Source organism: Ciona robusta, chromosome 7, assembly GCF_009617815.1.
Source record: "Ciona robusta chromosome 7, ASM961781v2".
Classification (NCBI taxonomy): domain Eukaryota; kingdom Metazoa; phylum Chordata; class Ascidiacea; order Phlebobranchia; family Cionidae; genus Ciona; species Ciona robusta.
The window spans coordinates 5336211-5351117 of record NC_143241.1 but is presented as its reverse complement, the minus strand read 5'-3'; the positions used below and the strand labels follow the sequence as shown (position 1 = coordinate 5351117).

The following is a 14907-nucleotide window of genomic DNA, read 5'->3' as shown; positions in this document are numbered from 1 at the left end:
GGCCAGGTCAGATTTCTGCGTAAGTTGTTACGGTACGGAAGAGCTATTCTATTTTTGAAGCAGGCCCTTGGCGTGTTTAAATCAAAAGGAAATTCGCTTGTAATCTCTAAATGTTTTGGATTAATCTGAATGCAACATTGTATAGACAAAACCGGTTTAAACTACCCCAATCCGGTTTAATCCGATTTCAAAATGCGGCACTTGAGTTTTATGCATTTTTGACTGTACTGGGATCTTCTAATTTCCGACAAACTATACACCATGCGATAGACTGGACATCAATGCTAATGTAGAAACAATATCCTACCGGAAAAGCGACCGACAAATTGACGTCATATGCGAACTGACGCCCGGCCCTGAGGCTTATGGTCGTGACGAAACAGGCACGGATCGAAACGAAGGATTTAGGGAAAAAAGAGGGTTATGCTCTCAAAATTGCCTTGTTGTTAAAGGGATAATTAAATGCCTATGAGTTCTATTTGGAAACGCTCTGACTGGTACCATATATAGTAGGGGAAGACGGGACATCTTTTCATTCTATACTTTTGTTCCATTTGGTAGTAAACAAGGAAAATTCAAGGAATTATAAAACCGTATTCTCGCGACTTCCATATACCGTTGTTAGTTGTTTAAAACACGAACAGGGTATATGGATATTACGTGCTAAAGGTGTCCCGTCTCTCTCTGCCCTGCTTTATATCATTTTAATTCAAACGAAATTACAATTTAATACTGACATCATTTTAATATTTTTTATATATTTTTTTTATTTAATATATTTTTTAGCGATTTTGGTTTAATTTTTTTGTGTAAAGTTGCGTTGCAGCAATTTTTAATTGAACAACGTTACAGCTCTGCCTCAGGGTTAAAGCGAATGGGTGTGTGGTACTGCCAGCAAAACCTGCCAAAGCGCTTCATACAAATAACACACGCCAGCCGCTCGCCTGATGCTTAGATAAGAGTACCAATCGTGAAACGCAGCGGTTAAAAAGTTCACTCAACGATTACTCTTGAGTTAATTGCTGCGCGCCAGTTTAACAGGTAACTTTTAAAGACTTTTGCAATTAAGTGCAGGGTATGATCCGGAAAAGAAAGTTTACACCTGAAAGCTACAATTAGGGAACTAATTACAGGCACACTTAGGTGTAATACCTATTGCATGTTACTTAAATCGATCGTGTTTTAATTTTGTTGTTATTTTTTACCAATTTTGAAATTTTTCTATAAGTTATTCTAATCGGAATTTGCAACGTGTTAAACAATTTTACATTCGAAAATCAATCTCAATGTAATGCAATGGAAACCGCTGTTGAAAATAGAGAAAATTTAGGTGCTTTGGAGATTTGAACTGATAACTACACAAGTTTTTACCCTTATTTGTCTATGCCGATATTTGAGGGAAAATCGGTTTCGGTATAAATGTGTATAGCTATAACATTATAACCATATATCACCTACCACAGAACGACGGTTTAGAGGCTCAATAATGTTTTTAATCAAAACGGTTTAATTAAAGGGGTTACAAAACACTTTAAAAACAGATTGCAATATTTCTAATTGCTTTGCTATATGAATTAGTTTGTAGAGCCGAAGCTCCGGTCCTAGAAACCCTGCCCTGTGTTTAACGCTTCGGGCAATTATTCCACGCTAAATTAACCGCAATTTCAATATTTATACTCGCATAAACTTATCAATATTCACCAAGAACTTGTTTAAAACGTAAAGGATGCAACGTTGCAAAATTTGATGCCAAAAAGTTAAAAAAATCGAGATTTTTTTATTGGTACGAATTTTTATTGGACGAATCATTCACATTTGTAATTTAAACTGTCAATATACTCGTTGCTGCGTGACAAAATGGTTAAAACTCGACAACCCGCAATTAAAACCACAGAACTAATCGCCGATATTGAGTATTCGTTTCACTGAAGGGCCGCTACTGCTTGTAAAACAGAACCCGATAAATTGTTTCGCTAATCGGGCCATGGGATTAAATTGGACGATTCTATTGTACAGCGATTATTAGATAGCTGCTCGGTGCAAAGGTACGTCGCTACGGTCGTTGTAAATTTCTTTGGGAAATGACCACTTTGCCGAGTGTGAAACCCGATTTTATGTTAACCTGATACACTTCGTAATAACATCAAAGCTTGTATAAATATATCTCATTTCAAAGAGGGAATTATTCATGTACGTATTTATATGAATGGTGAATTTTCTTATATTGTTAAATTGTACATGGGGTAAGATGGATATCGTTAGCTCATAATATCCCATATTTCCTATATCCCACTAAACATGTACCATCTTACCCCAGCAGCCTAATATATTATATGTTGGCTTACATTAAGGTCAACTTGCGCGTTTCTAAACTTTCGAAAAAATGACAAAAACTCGAAACACCGATATAACTTATATATAAAAATTACGTCTTAAAAATTACAATTTACAATCTGAAAAAAATAAATATAATCGTCATGTCTTCGCGTAAGAACCTGTTCGTATCTATTGTTTAAAAACGAAGAGAAGGAAATCAACAGCAAAACGACAATCGTTAATAAAGTATGCTATATAGACAAAAGGTGTGGGGAAAGCGTCAGTTATAAAAGCGTGGCTGTTGTGGGTATACAACTTAATACGATTTTCATTTTTAACACAACATAAATAAGTGACTCGTGTAAAACACACAAATAATATTAAAGTTTTTGTTTCACGTATTCTATTTCGCTGACAAACTTAAACAAGTTTAAATTGAACTGTTTTGAAATTGTCAAAGTTGTCAAAACAGCTGCTTCAATGTATACAGTTAGTGTTATAAGTTTAGTAAACGACGCTTTAACTTGTACGTTCTCATGTTCACTAAACAGCCGCTAACAAATGTTTTTATTCAGCGACTACTACTCATGATTAGATAGTGTGATATCGGAAAAGGAACCCAAACAAATATTTAGCTTCGTTCCTGCGCAAAGTTAGAACGCGCGGCGACCGTAAACAAAACTAGTGTGATGCGGGAAAAGAGTGATTTTATTCTCGGCAACGGCTTCGTTTCTCTCGATTGAACATCGCCGCGTCATAATACTTTCTAAGCGGCGAACTTTGGCGATATACCGTACCGGTGTTGCGGTCGCAATTAGAAGCGCCTGTCGCGTTACGAAAAGGAAGAAAAAAGGCACGAAGTATTAGGTTGATAGGTACTGCTACAGCGCGCAATTTGATTTCATTCACTCGCTCCAAGAACGATTTATGGGCGCTTTTTTGAAAGGCAGCAATTAGAGTAACAAGTAAAATCCAGGTGTTACTATCAGAGCAACGCGTATTCTTTAGACCAGCTTCCCCTTATAAATGCCGCATTTTCTATAACGATTTACTTTTAATTCAGCAGCACGACGCAAAGTACCTTGTCTTGTTTATATCCGTAACTGACGGGATATTTTAACGACCAAATGCATTCGAATAACCAGTATATACGCTCTTAATTCAGGTTGCTAGCTTTTGCCCAGTTTTTAATAAGTAATTATAAGAAACTGAGCATGAATTCAAAGTTGCTTCTGCTGTTTTGCTTGGCGTTATGGGGAACTGTACAAGTTGACGCATGTGAGTATATATATATGAGTATAGCACATTTTCCTAAGTTGATTTAAAAAGTAAACATTACAGAAATATTTAAAACACAAAGGACTTTTTATCTTTTTATTAAATTATTTTATTTTTTTATGATTTTACAAATTTGGGTGTCTGTACTGCGGTACTCGTTCGCCACAAAAGTATATGTGAAAAAAAAAAACTTTTTGAATAAATTAATTAATTTTTTTTAATTTTTTTAAAGATTTTACAAACTTGGGTGTCTGTACTGCGGTACCCGTACGACAAAGAAGAGACTGCGGTACACCAGGTATATCATGGGATCAATGCGAAAGAAGCAGGAATCCATTGACCGGGACACGATGTTGCTACGATGATAGATACGATGGCGTAAGCTGGTGTTTTTATGGTAAGTTTAAATAAACGTTTGGTATAAGATGGTTACAGTTAGCGCATAATGTATAGTGGGGTGGGGTAGGATGGGACACCTTTTCATTCCATTTTCTTGTCCCATTTGGTAGTAAACAAAGAACATTCAAAGAATGTCAGCGTATGTTTAAAACATAAATTGGTTCGAAGCTAGTTCATTTCTTGGCAAATAAAACCGTCTTTGGTGGCAACGTAGATCTATAAGACGCCAATCAAGTCGCAGAAAATTTAAGCCTTAACCGAAGCGTAACAAAGCGATTTGACCAGCTATAAACGGTGTTAGTTGCGTAGCAGTCTGTATTTTGGGTAATGGGGTTCATTCAGTAGGATACACAGTTTAAAATCCGCATATTAACAACAGGTCAGCAACCCGTAACAACAACAACAAGAGCTACAACAACAACCAGACCTGTTGTACGACCAGTTTTCCCAACAACAAGACCGAACCGTGAGTACTGCAACAAGATTACTATACATTTACATTTGGTTATATTGTATTAAACCTATACGGTTTACAACGGCAATCGTATAGGCGACTTGTAAGCAGGCACGATGAAACGGAACATCCGTGTTACAACGACTGTCATTGCGCCTTCACGCGAGGATAAATAAGTTACATTTATTCAATCATATCAAAATATGTAATGTTTGTATTAAAACTGACCACAAAATTTGTGTTTTGTGCATCTATATTTATATCATGCCAATATTTTAACGCTTTTCTTTCCGCAGTCGTGAACGGCATAGTAACTGCTGATCTGCTTGGCAATACAAACAATATTCAAGGAACGATTCTTCCGCCAGTCTCAAGAACGACTCCACCGAGCCCGAATAACATTTTCTCACATCTAGGAATTAGTGTTGGGGGACCAGCACCAGTAACCCCCAGAACGAATCCCGTTCTCCCGCTTACCGTCCGACCCCTTACCGCCGCTACAAGGCCTCCTGCAGGGGGTAAGTGCGCATGTTGTATTAGGAAGTATATGTGTGTCGTGTAACTACTGCACATTTTGGCTATGTGGGTATATGCGCCGTGCGACTACTGCGCATCTTGGGGTAGGTGGGTATATGCGCCGTGTGTCTACTGCACATGTTGTATAAGTTTACATACGAGGCATGTAACTATTACTGCGTTTATAGTAACTTATTAAAAACGTTTTTGTCTCAAACGTGTTTCCAAACCTTTCATACGCGCAAATTTAAGCTAAAATTCTCGTAGCGTGAAACTGTGCACGTCATAGCTTAACCAACATTATGAAAACTATTCCCCAAAACAAGCGTTTAATTAAATGGAACTTTTCTTACAGCAACCACAGCGCGGCCTGCGGCGACCAGTAATAACTTGAGCAACTTATTACAAACTCTTGGAATAAGCACGAACAATGTACCAGGCGTACCAGAACAAGTCAGACCAGGTGAGGATTTTCATGATTTTTTCTTGTATAACAGTATCAGTATAGGCGTTGTGCGGCAGTGGTGGACGCGCCTGCTTTGAGCACATAGTTTTCGAACCCAAGCTGGCTCGGCGCTTTTTATCATTGTGAGGGTTTATGTGTCCTTGAACAAGACACTTAACAGCAATTGTTGCAACCTAGCGATCATTTGTGTGTTGTCTAAATTGTGAACCATACTTATAGGAACTGGTGCACTGGGGACTAACATCGCAGCTGCCCGACCACCGACTCGTGCCCCAGCAGTGGACTTACGGGGTGTTGATACAGCAGTTGCAATATGTTCTCTGACAGGAAGCCAAGCGACTTTAGCACAGACTGTAAGTTATTTTTCAAGTATTTGTTTAATGAAGCTAATGACTTAATACTGATTTCAGAACAAAGTACTGATTTTATTTTATTTTCAGGCCGCCGCGTATGTGCCTTCGGTACAAAGAGCACTTGATCGTTGTGGTAATATAACGGGGCAAGTTTCACAAGTAATTGCACAAGCTGTGTTAAAACGAGAAATCGATGTAAGTGATAAAAAAACATCATCTTATGTAACATAATATACTGCAGGCTTCACATTTGCAAATACAATCTCAATAGTGCAGTACAGACTTACACCATACACAACAAAAAGCACTTATAGGCTACGCACAATATTTCCAATAACGCTCTGTATTTTCAGGCCCAGGTAGCCTCTATTACGGGACAAGTAGCAGCTACACAAAGACCAAGACTGCCAGCTGCAACAAATCCTGGATTGGGCGCAAACAATGCTCTACTGACATCTCTGCTGAGTAATAATAATAATAACAACGCTTTAAGCGGACTTCTTGGGAACACTGGAACCAATAACGCTTTGTCAAGTTTGCTCGGAAACACTGGAAACAACAATGCTTTGTCAAGTTTACTCGGAAACACTGGAAACACTAATGCTTTGTCAAGTTTGCTCGGGAACACTGGAAACAATAACGCTTTGTCAAGTTTACTTGGAAACACTGGAAGCAATAACGCTTTGTCAAGTTTACTTGGAAACACTGGAAGCAATAACGCTTTGTCCAGTTTACTCGGAAACACTGGAAGCAATAACGCTTTGTCAAGTTTACTCGGAAACACTGGAAGCAATAACGCTTTGTCAAGTTTACTCGGAAACACTGGAAGCAATAACGCTTTGTCCAGTTTACTTGGAAACACTGGAAGCAATAACGCTTTGTCAAGTTTACTTGGAAACACTGGAAGCAATAACGCTTTGTCAAGTTTACTCGGAAACACTGGAAGCAATAACGCTTTGTCAAGTTTACTCGGAAACACTGGCACCAACAATGCATTGGGTGGACTTCTCGGTAACACTGGCGGTAATAACAACAACGCACTCCTCAGCATGTTGTTAAGCCAGTCGCTCAGGCCTCAAACAACCAGGCCAACCGCACCCACAATCGTTGGACCACAAGTGCCAAGTAAGTAGAAAAACACCACACAATCTATAACGAAAGACTAAAACCTAACATTCCACACTGTATAGATTTTGTTGGTGCTACGCCCGCTGCTCCAACTTCAAACCCAGTGGTTTGCCAACTACTCCTCGGAAACACGGGCACGACATCCAGTTCTACTGTTAACACTGTCATACGAACACAGATGCTACTTCAAAATGGCTGTCTTCAGTCTATTTTCAGCAACCCACTTCTTCTCTTGTCAGGTTTGATTATTTGTTGTTTTATTAAGCACGTATGTGTTCTGATTATTTGTATGCTATCCACTTGTGGCCTTTTATTAAAGCTTTGCTGTCTTAAAGCGGAGTTTCACAATAGGATCTGAATCATTTATTACCCGTCTAATAATTATTAGTTTCACAAATATGGGTCTTCGAAAGACCAACCAAACAACCCGTTTAGAAAACATTCACGTAACTTTGCTAAATTCCGTTAATCTGGCCCTGATCAAGTGCCTATAAAATTGGACAATTTTTGTATTTAAATAACAGTCAGTCTGAAGTGCTATAGAAAACAAACACAAAAACAAAGTTCAGTGTACTACAAGAAACTTCATCTAAAAAGAAAGAATTACTCTTATTGAACTATACTCTTACTTGAATAAATAAATAAAAACTGTTCACGTTGTTATGTTTTAATACGTATTTATATTTAACTTTAAGGTGGGGGTCTCAGTTCAATACAAAACATTCTTAACCCAATCCTGGGAATTACAACATCAACCAACACTCAGTCGTCACAAGGGGAGTCGTCAGGATCCTTAGACCCAGGTAATAAAATCTTTTAGGATGCTATTTATAATTTTGTGTTTTACATTTAAACGAATAAGTTACTGTAACTTATTTGTTCTCGTGATGGCAGTCGTTATAACACGGGTGTTGTGTTTCACACACGTCTTGGTCGCTTCACGATTTATTATATATGTATCTTTTCCACGGGTTTTTACTGTCATTAATATGACTTTAAGTTTTATGTTACATTTCTTATTTTGCGATCAATTTTTACACGAGATTTATTTTCAGCGCTCATTCCGTCCAACATTCTTACCGACTGTTTGAACCGAAGAAATGAATTCAACGCGCAGTACAATTGCAAAACAGGAATCCACGTTAACATACGAACGGCGCAGGAGTGCTACAACATCGTAAGTCTCAATGCTTGTCGATACACGCGTATTATAGGATATTATAATATTTTATTTGGAGTAGGGTGGGGGAAGATAGGACACCCTTAGCACATGATATTTAAATATCGTGATCGTGTTTTAAACAACTTACAATGTTATATGGGAGTCGTGAAGACACGTTACATAGTTCTTTAAATGTTCTTTGGTTACTACCAAATGCGACGAGAAAATAGAATAAAAAAGTGTTCCATATACCCCCACCCCACTATATATAAAGTAAAAATCTGGCAACTTAAGCGTGTAGGTTTAGCAGCCAGGTTTTATCTGACACTTTTACTTCAGTATTTTTTACCAATTAAAGTTAGTTAAAACGACTGTCGCTTTGCTGCTAACTCCTTCCTGTAGTTTGTTTTAATTAATTTGACTTTCGCTATTGTATTCGGAGACATAAATGAACTTTATGTCATATGATGTGTAACTTTCCACAGGGGTGCGTGTTTGCATCTGGGGGGATGTGTTTTAGATGTCCACTGATCAAAACAAGCTCACAAGTTAACCAAATCCCACAAAGTAAGTCGTTTAATCTTGTATAATATAGTGAGGTGGGGGAAGATGGGAAACCTTTTCATTCTACTTCTCGTCACATTTAATAGTAAACAAAGAACATTCAAAGAATTATAAAACCATATCCTCAATCTCTCATAGGTTGTTGTTAATTGTTTAAAACACGATCAGGATACTTGGATATAATGTGCTTCTCCCACCCTATATATGTTGTTTTTTTTTGCTGCGATACGTATGTGAAGTCCTGCTGCGTTACACTCTATGTCGTCTATATGGGACTAGAGATTTAGCTCAAAGTTGGTCCATTACCTCAACATGGTATATGCACATTTCGTTCTATGTGGGTCAGATCCTACAGATTGGGTCGTGAAGTTTAGACCACTACCACAACACCCAAAAACTTGACTTGGTTTAATGTTAAACCGTTTCACAGGAACCTGCAGTGTGGATACAGCCAACCGACAAGCATGCCCAGGATTTTCACAATTCCAACTTTTGAACACGTTTCTTCCTGGTATACAAGGACGAAATGCAGCAGGAGGTACATCGACCAACACTGGTACTTCTACTGGTAACACTGGTAGTAACGCTGGCCAAACAAATGTCGCCAGCAATGGACTTGGATCCAGAGCAGCTGTGACTCGACAACTATCAAGTAAGAGTCCTGTTTTAAGCTATAGAACTTTAGCTGTATTAAGGTTGTTTTTAAGATGTAGAATTATACCTGTATTAGCCTAACCATGTTTTAAACAGTTAAAACACTGCTGTCTTATCCCTGTTACAAAATGTAGAACCATAGCTGTATTAACCTTCTTTAAAACTGTGAAATTACACTGTATTTACGTTGTTTTAAACTGTAGAACCATAGCTGTATTAATTAACTTAACCTATTTTCAGGCACGAATCTTCTAGGCTTGGGAGGTCTTGGTGGCTTAGGGAATCTTGGTGCCTTGGGAGGCCTTGGCGGCTTGACTGGCAACACTGGCCTAGGTGGTCTTGGTGGCCTCGGAGGTCTTGGAGGATTGCCTGGTCTTGGTGGTGCATCGGGTGGTGTGAACAACCTTATCCTGAAAGGCAACTGCGAGTCTAGAGGCTGCTGTTGGGATTCAAGCAATGTTTTCTTCAGTGTGAACTCCAATAATTGTTACCAAAAAGGTACGAATAAATGTAACTTATATATTTACCCTCGTATGGCGGGGCAACGACAGTCATTATAACACAGGTGTTCCGTTTTATACATCTCGTTTCCGCTTCCGAGTTACCATGTATATAACTTTGTAGGTGATCATTTAAAAAAAATTTGTTGATTTTTTTTTGTTTATTTTTTGTATGACTGACAATTAGGAAATCTAAAGACGTGCGTGTTACGAGTTATAAGCGACCTAAACATCTTGTTTCTTTATTACAGCCTACCCCAGCATTACTGACAGTAACCTTGATTGCTACAGTTCACTCACAACATGCGGCGCATCAGACGTGGGAGTTCTTGCACGAGTTATTAGTAAGTAATTTACCACTTTTGCTACCACGCATAATGTAAATAATCTTTTGGGGGCTTATCTGGTATAAAAATGTAGTATATTTTACATACCAGATTGTTTTTTATCAGATAAAACGCTAAAACGTGGTAAATATTTTACATAAACGCATGTCAGCTTTGTATGTAGGTTACATTTTTCAGTTCAAAAGTTTCGGTTTAAAAAACTACAACATCTCCAGTTATGTAAGAAGTTAATATGTTGTGAAAATTGGAACATGGCATCAAAGTATGTTAGAAAAACGTTTTGTTCAAAACACCTTAAAAACTGACTATATTTTTCTTGATCAAGAACAATGTTATGTTAAATTTGTCACAAATTGCAAACAAAACTTTTCGTAACGGTCTCGATTTGATTGACAGGTGGTACTCCTGCTATTAGCAACACCAACAGACCATGGCAGGTTATTGTAAGAGCCGCAGGTTCAAACGTAGTTAGATGCAGTGGAACCATCATTTGCTCGTAAGTATTTAAGTTTCGCAACAAGCATTATACTCTAATAAATACACCACAATTTTTAAACCAAGTTTATTAAAACTTTGAAAAGCTATTATGCCTTTTTAAACGTTCGTATTGGTAGATAATTCTTTTCTCTTTTAAAAAAACTAACTGTAAGGGGTTTTCCAACTATAAGTGAACTTATGATCATTTTTGTGAACTAAAATGCAAAAATTTGCATTACCATAGGTTGGAGTAAGATAATTTACATTCTCTTTAACGTACCATTGAGTAGAAAACAAAAAATATTTACAGATTTATATACAATATCCTTTTTAAATAAAACTTTCTCTAAAACTTCCAAAGAGCTTTTTTACTGATAAAAAAACTATGGAGAAATATGGGATATTATTTGCTAACTGTATCCATCTTACCCTGCATTGTATTATATCTAAATTTCTGTACCTCAATAGGCAATGGATTCTTACATCAGCATCTTGCCTTGGTAGAATAAGAGACGTATCCCTTACTTTAGGATATGCAGTCGAGTAAGTATATCATTTCGCAAACTTTTCTCCCGATTATATCTAATGGCATTTATTTAAAGAATATATATTGCATTACATTGTTTGTAGGGTGTAACGGTCAAGTATTTTATTCAATGAAATTTGTATTCCGATTGCTCTACCGTTACTTAAGTATTTTTCTTTTTGCATACTTTTTCGTTACCGCGACTGAAGAAACAAAATAGAGTCATTTATTCATTAATAGATATTACCACAATATACCTTTCTGAATAATTTGTAAAAACTTTTGCAGTACTTCTGTAAACTCAATCGAAGTAATCACCTCAACTATAGATCCTGTGAACCCATTGACCACTGGCCGAAGACTGAGTAAGTTTTAACGCGTTTCTTGTTTTCACACGCGCTTTTCTATTATATATATATATATATATATATATAGTAGGATAGGGGAAGATGGGACACCTTTAACTCATAACATTCAAATATCTTGACCGTGTTTTAAACAATTAACAAAGGTCTGTGAAAGTAGTGAGGATTAGTTTTATAATTACTTTGAATGTTCTTTGTTTGCTAAGTGGGGCGATAAAATAGAATGAAAAGGTGTTCCATGTTCCCTCCAACCTACTACAGTATCTTGCATTTTAAAAGTATAACATACCTAACAGCAACAGTGCATATAAATGTAGTCCCTTTTTAACATTGATTTAATGCATTTACAGCTGTGAGCAGAATCGTATCCCACCCACTGTACACTGTCACTCAAAACTATCACGACCTTGCATTACTTCAAGTACCTACATTGACCTTTGGTGCAACAGTAAGTTGCCTTAAATATAATGAGTTGTATAACATAACGTAATCGCTTTTGAGGAAATCTGCACCGTTTTTAACCCCTAACCCATTGACTGTAAAGATTTATCTAAAAAATCATTCCTAAAGTTATAGTGGCAAATCGTAAGCGTCCACGAGGTGTGTGCAACAGAACACCTGTGCTATAACTACTGCTGTTGCCCGCCACGCCAGGATAAATATGTTTAATGATTTATTTACCAGGTGAAACCAGTATGTGTTCCACCTTTTGCTTCGTCATCAGTTTCAGAAAACACAAACGTCTACGTTGCAGGCTATGGACGGGCATCAGGTAAGTTTTAATTCTATTTTTTGGCGTAAATTCGACTCTGTCGCCGTCGCTGGCGTAAGTGTCTTTGTTTAAACCCAGTGGTTCCTTATGGGTTGTCTAAATTATTATCCATACATCGAAAAAGTGATACAATAGGGTGGGGGAACATGGAACACCTTTAGCACATAATATTAAAATATCCTGATCGTGTTTTAAACAATTAACAACAGTCTATGGGAGTCGCGAGGATACGGTTTTATAATTCTTTGAATGTTCTGTGTTTACTACCAAATGAGACGAGGAAATGGAATAATTATCCAGAAAGTTACATAACTTACAAGTGGGCACTATACATGAATAAAAAACAGAAAACAAATTTTATAACAACTGTCGTTGGCTCGTCGCCACGACACAATGGTATAACTAAATTACATTTGTATACCTCAAAGATTTATAAAAAAAAAACTCGTCTAAATTAAGTTTTCTCCTATCAGCTACCATCCAGCAAGCGCCATTACAAGAAATCAAGCTCTCGGTTATTTCAAAGTCGGCATGTGAAGCGATATACAGAACCAGTTTACCAGTATCCGGAGTTTTCTGCGCCAATCCAGTTACCGCTGGTCAAGATACATGTGACGTAAGTGTGAATACGGCGGGATAATGTTAACTGCAGGGGTAATGTTAACTGTTTTATTACGTATATGGCTATATACAGCCTTATACAGCCTAAATATGACAATAGTGGTTCTGTTTATAGGAAATATAGAAAAAAAACGTATACTGTTATACAAGTGTATAAATATAAGGGCAAACATCGTGTTATTTGCCGCAAGCTTACTTAATTTCCTAACACCTAAATAAGGACATTTACGAGAAATCATAAAATGTTGTTCCGTAGGGTAAGATGAACACTATATTTAAAATCCCATATTTTCTAATCGTGTTTTTCTAAAGTCCTAAGGATTCGGTTATACCAAATGGTTAAATACAATCACGTAAATGTTCTTTGTTCACTACCAAATGATACGACAATGAAAACAAGGACCATTTATTCCAACTTACTATATTTATTCCAAAACCAACAAAAGTCAATTTAAAAGCCACACCTGCGAACTTTGAGGGACTTTCCAAAACAAAGCTATTAAGTCTTATTTCTAGTTGTTAGAGGTTCTATAACAAAGTAATTGTACATTGACAACTTATTTCCCCGTATAAATGTACAATTACTACTCCTTAATGTATAACGCGGGACATTGTTACACCTTAATTGCAATGGATTCGAAGAATTAACTATCTGTTAAGTTAGAAGGTGTAAGGCGCCTGTTAGGAAACAGAATAACTGTTAAGTGAATATCAATTAAAACTACATCCGTTGGTTAATTATTAACTTTAAATTATAATTAATTGGTTCGGGGCAGTGTTACAGTGGTTAGCGCACCTATAGCTCACGGAGATTACGGGTTCGACGCTCGCCGCTGGAACCATTACTAGCGTATGCGCGTTTAGGCTAGCCAAAATTGTCAAAAATGCTTTAAAAAAATGAAAAATTTTAAAAAAGTGAATATGTACAAAGTTGAACATGTGGTAACTCGATAAGAGGGTACAAGGTGTATCAAACAGAACAACTGAGCTATACCCGAGTTATAACGACTGTCTCTGTCATTATATACACCCCAGCAATAACGATTTTCTTTGTCTATATACACCCGAGTTGTAAAGACTGAATAGGTTTTTATTTGTTCATTGATTAAATTAACCATTCTATTCATGTACAGGGCGACGGAGGAAGTCCAGCTTTAACATTCGACTCCACTACTAGCAAATTTACCCTCGTTGGCGTGAACTTTGCTGGTTCTGACGACTGTAGCGGTTCACGGGTAAGACCTTTCCCTTATTTAATTATGCCAATATATATATCGCGCTACCTTTCTCCAACCCTATATGCCATATTTATATCATTATATACGTCTCAGTTCTCGTATAAGGTAAAATGTCATATAGTTAAAGATACAGAATTTGACATCATTTGTTTTTGTTTTCAGCCTATGGTTTTCGTTGACGTCGCAGAATACAGAGAATGGATTCGAAAAACAACGAATGGATGTTGCAGTAAGTGATCGCATTTATTATTGTTAAAGTAGGCAAATTACAAATCACAATACATGATATAGTACTGTGTGTAAGATGGATACAGTTGGCACATAAAAACCGTATACGACTTTCATAAACCGTTGTTAAATGTGGAAAACACGATTAGGATTTTTGGACATCATGTGCTAAAAGTGTCTCATCTTACCCCACAGTACTATATCATTAGGCATCATTAAAATGTATGTTTACTCGTCTTAATTAAACTTTTTTCTTCAGGCGTGGTCGGTTCCAGACTGGGCAAAAAGTGATCACACAGTGCCAAAAGGTCGGGTTTTGGTCGTGCAATTCCTACAGACCAAGCATATAAGGCTGTTTAAAGACTCGGTTTTAAAAGTCTTGCTTATTTAGTGACTGTGTTCGCCGTTCCAAACTGATATGATAAAGTTTTTATCACTGCTATTTTATCTGCTTTGAAATGTCATCATATACTTTTGATTGCTTTTATTTCTTTACGACTTCTGCTTCTTGCGTATTTAAATACAACTAACAAACTCTGCCAA

The 14907-nt window shown here is 37.1% G+C and overlaps 2 protein-coding genes across 2 annotated transcripts in view; one reads left to right on the top strand and one right to left on the bottom strand.

Moving 5' to 3' along the window:
* The window catches only part of LOC149734105 (embryonic protein UVS.2-like), a 25449-nt gene extending 13948 nt beyond the window's left edge, over positions 1–11501 (bottom strand). Inside the window, exon 1 of the mRNA XM_089881587.1 lies at positions 11398–11501. The gene's annotated coding sequence lies outside the window, so the exon portion shown is untranslated. The remainder of the gene's footprint in view (positions 1–11397) is intronic.
* LOC149734104 (uncharacterized) lies at positions 3316–14907 on the top strand. Its single transcript, XM_089881515.1, has 24 exons — positions 3316–3594; positions 3827–3991; positions 4373–4459; positions 4744–4965; positions 5319–5426; positions 5649–5782; positions 5870–5977; positions 6136–6907; positions 6973–7149; positions 7606–7713; positions 7966–8087; positions 8558–8639; positions 9067–9288; positions 9531–9788; positions 10042–10134; positions 10534–10633; positions 11083–11157; positions 11429–11505; positions 11856–11953; positions 12190–12277; positions 12751–12893; positions 14032–14133; positions 14299–14365; positions 14624–14907. Exons 1-24 carry the CDS (start codon positions 3531–3533, stop codon positions 14653–14655), a joined length of 3504 nt encoding a protein of 1167 aa, XP_089737641.1. The 5' UTR covers positions 3316–3530; the 3' UTR covers positions 14656–14907.

Bases quoted from the DNA above. Each gene is read 5' to 3' on its own strand.
- LOC149734104 (XM_089881515.1), top strand. From the start codon at position 3,531: ATGAATTCAAAGTTGCTTCTGCTGTTTTGCTTGGCGTTATGGGGAACT. The intron at 7,150-7,605 runs GTTTGATTATTT...TTTAACTTTAAG, and splicing joins CCCACTTCTTCTCTTGTCAG to GTGGGGGTCTCAGTTCAATA. The intron at 8,640-9,066 runs GTAAGTCGTTTA...ACCGTTTCACAG, and splicing joins AGTTAACCAAATCCCACAAA to GAACCTGCAGTGTGGATACA.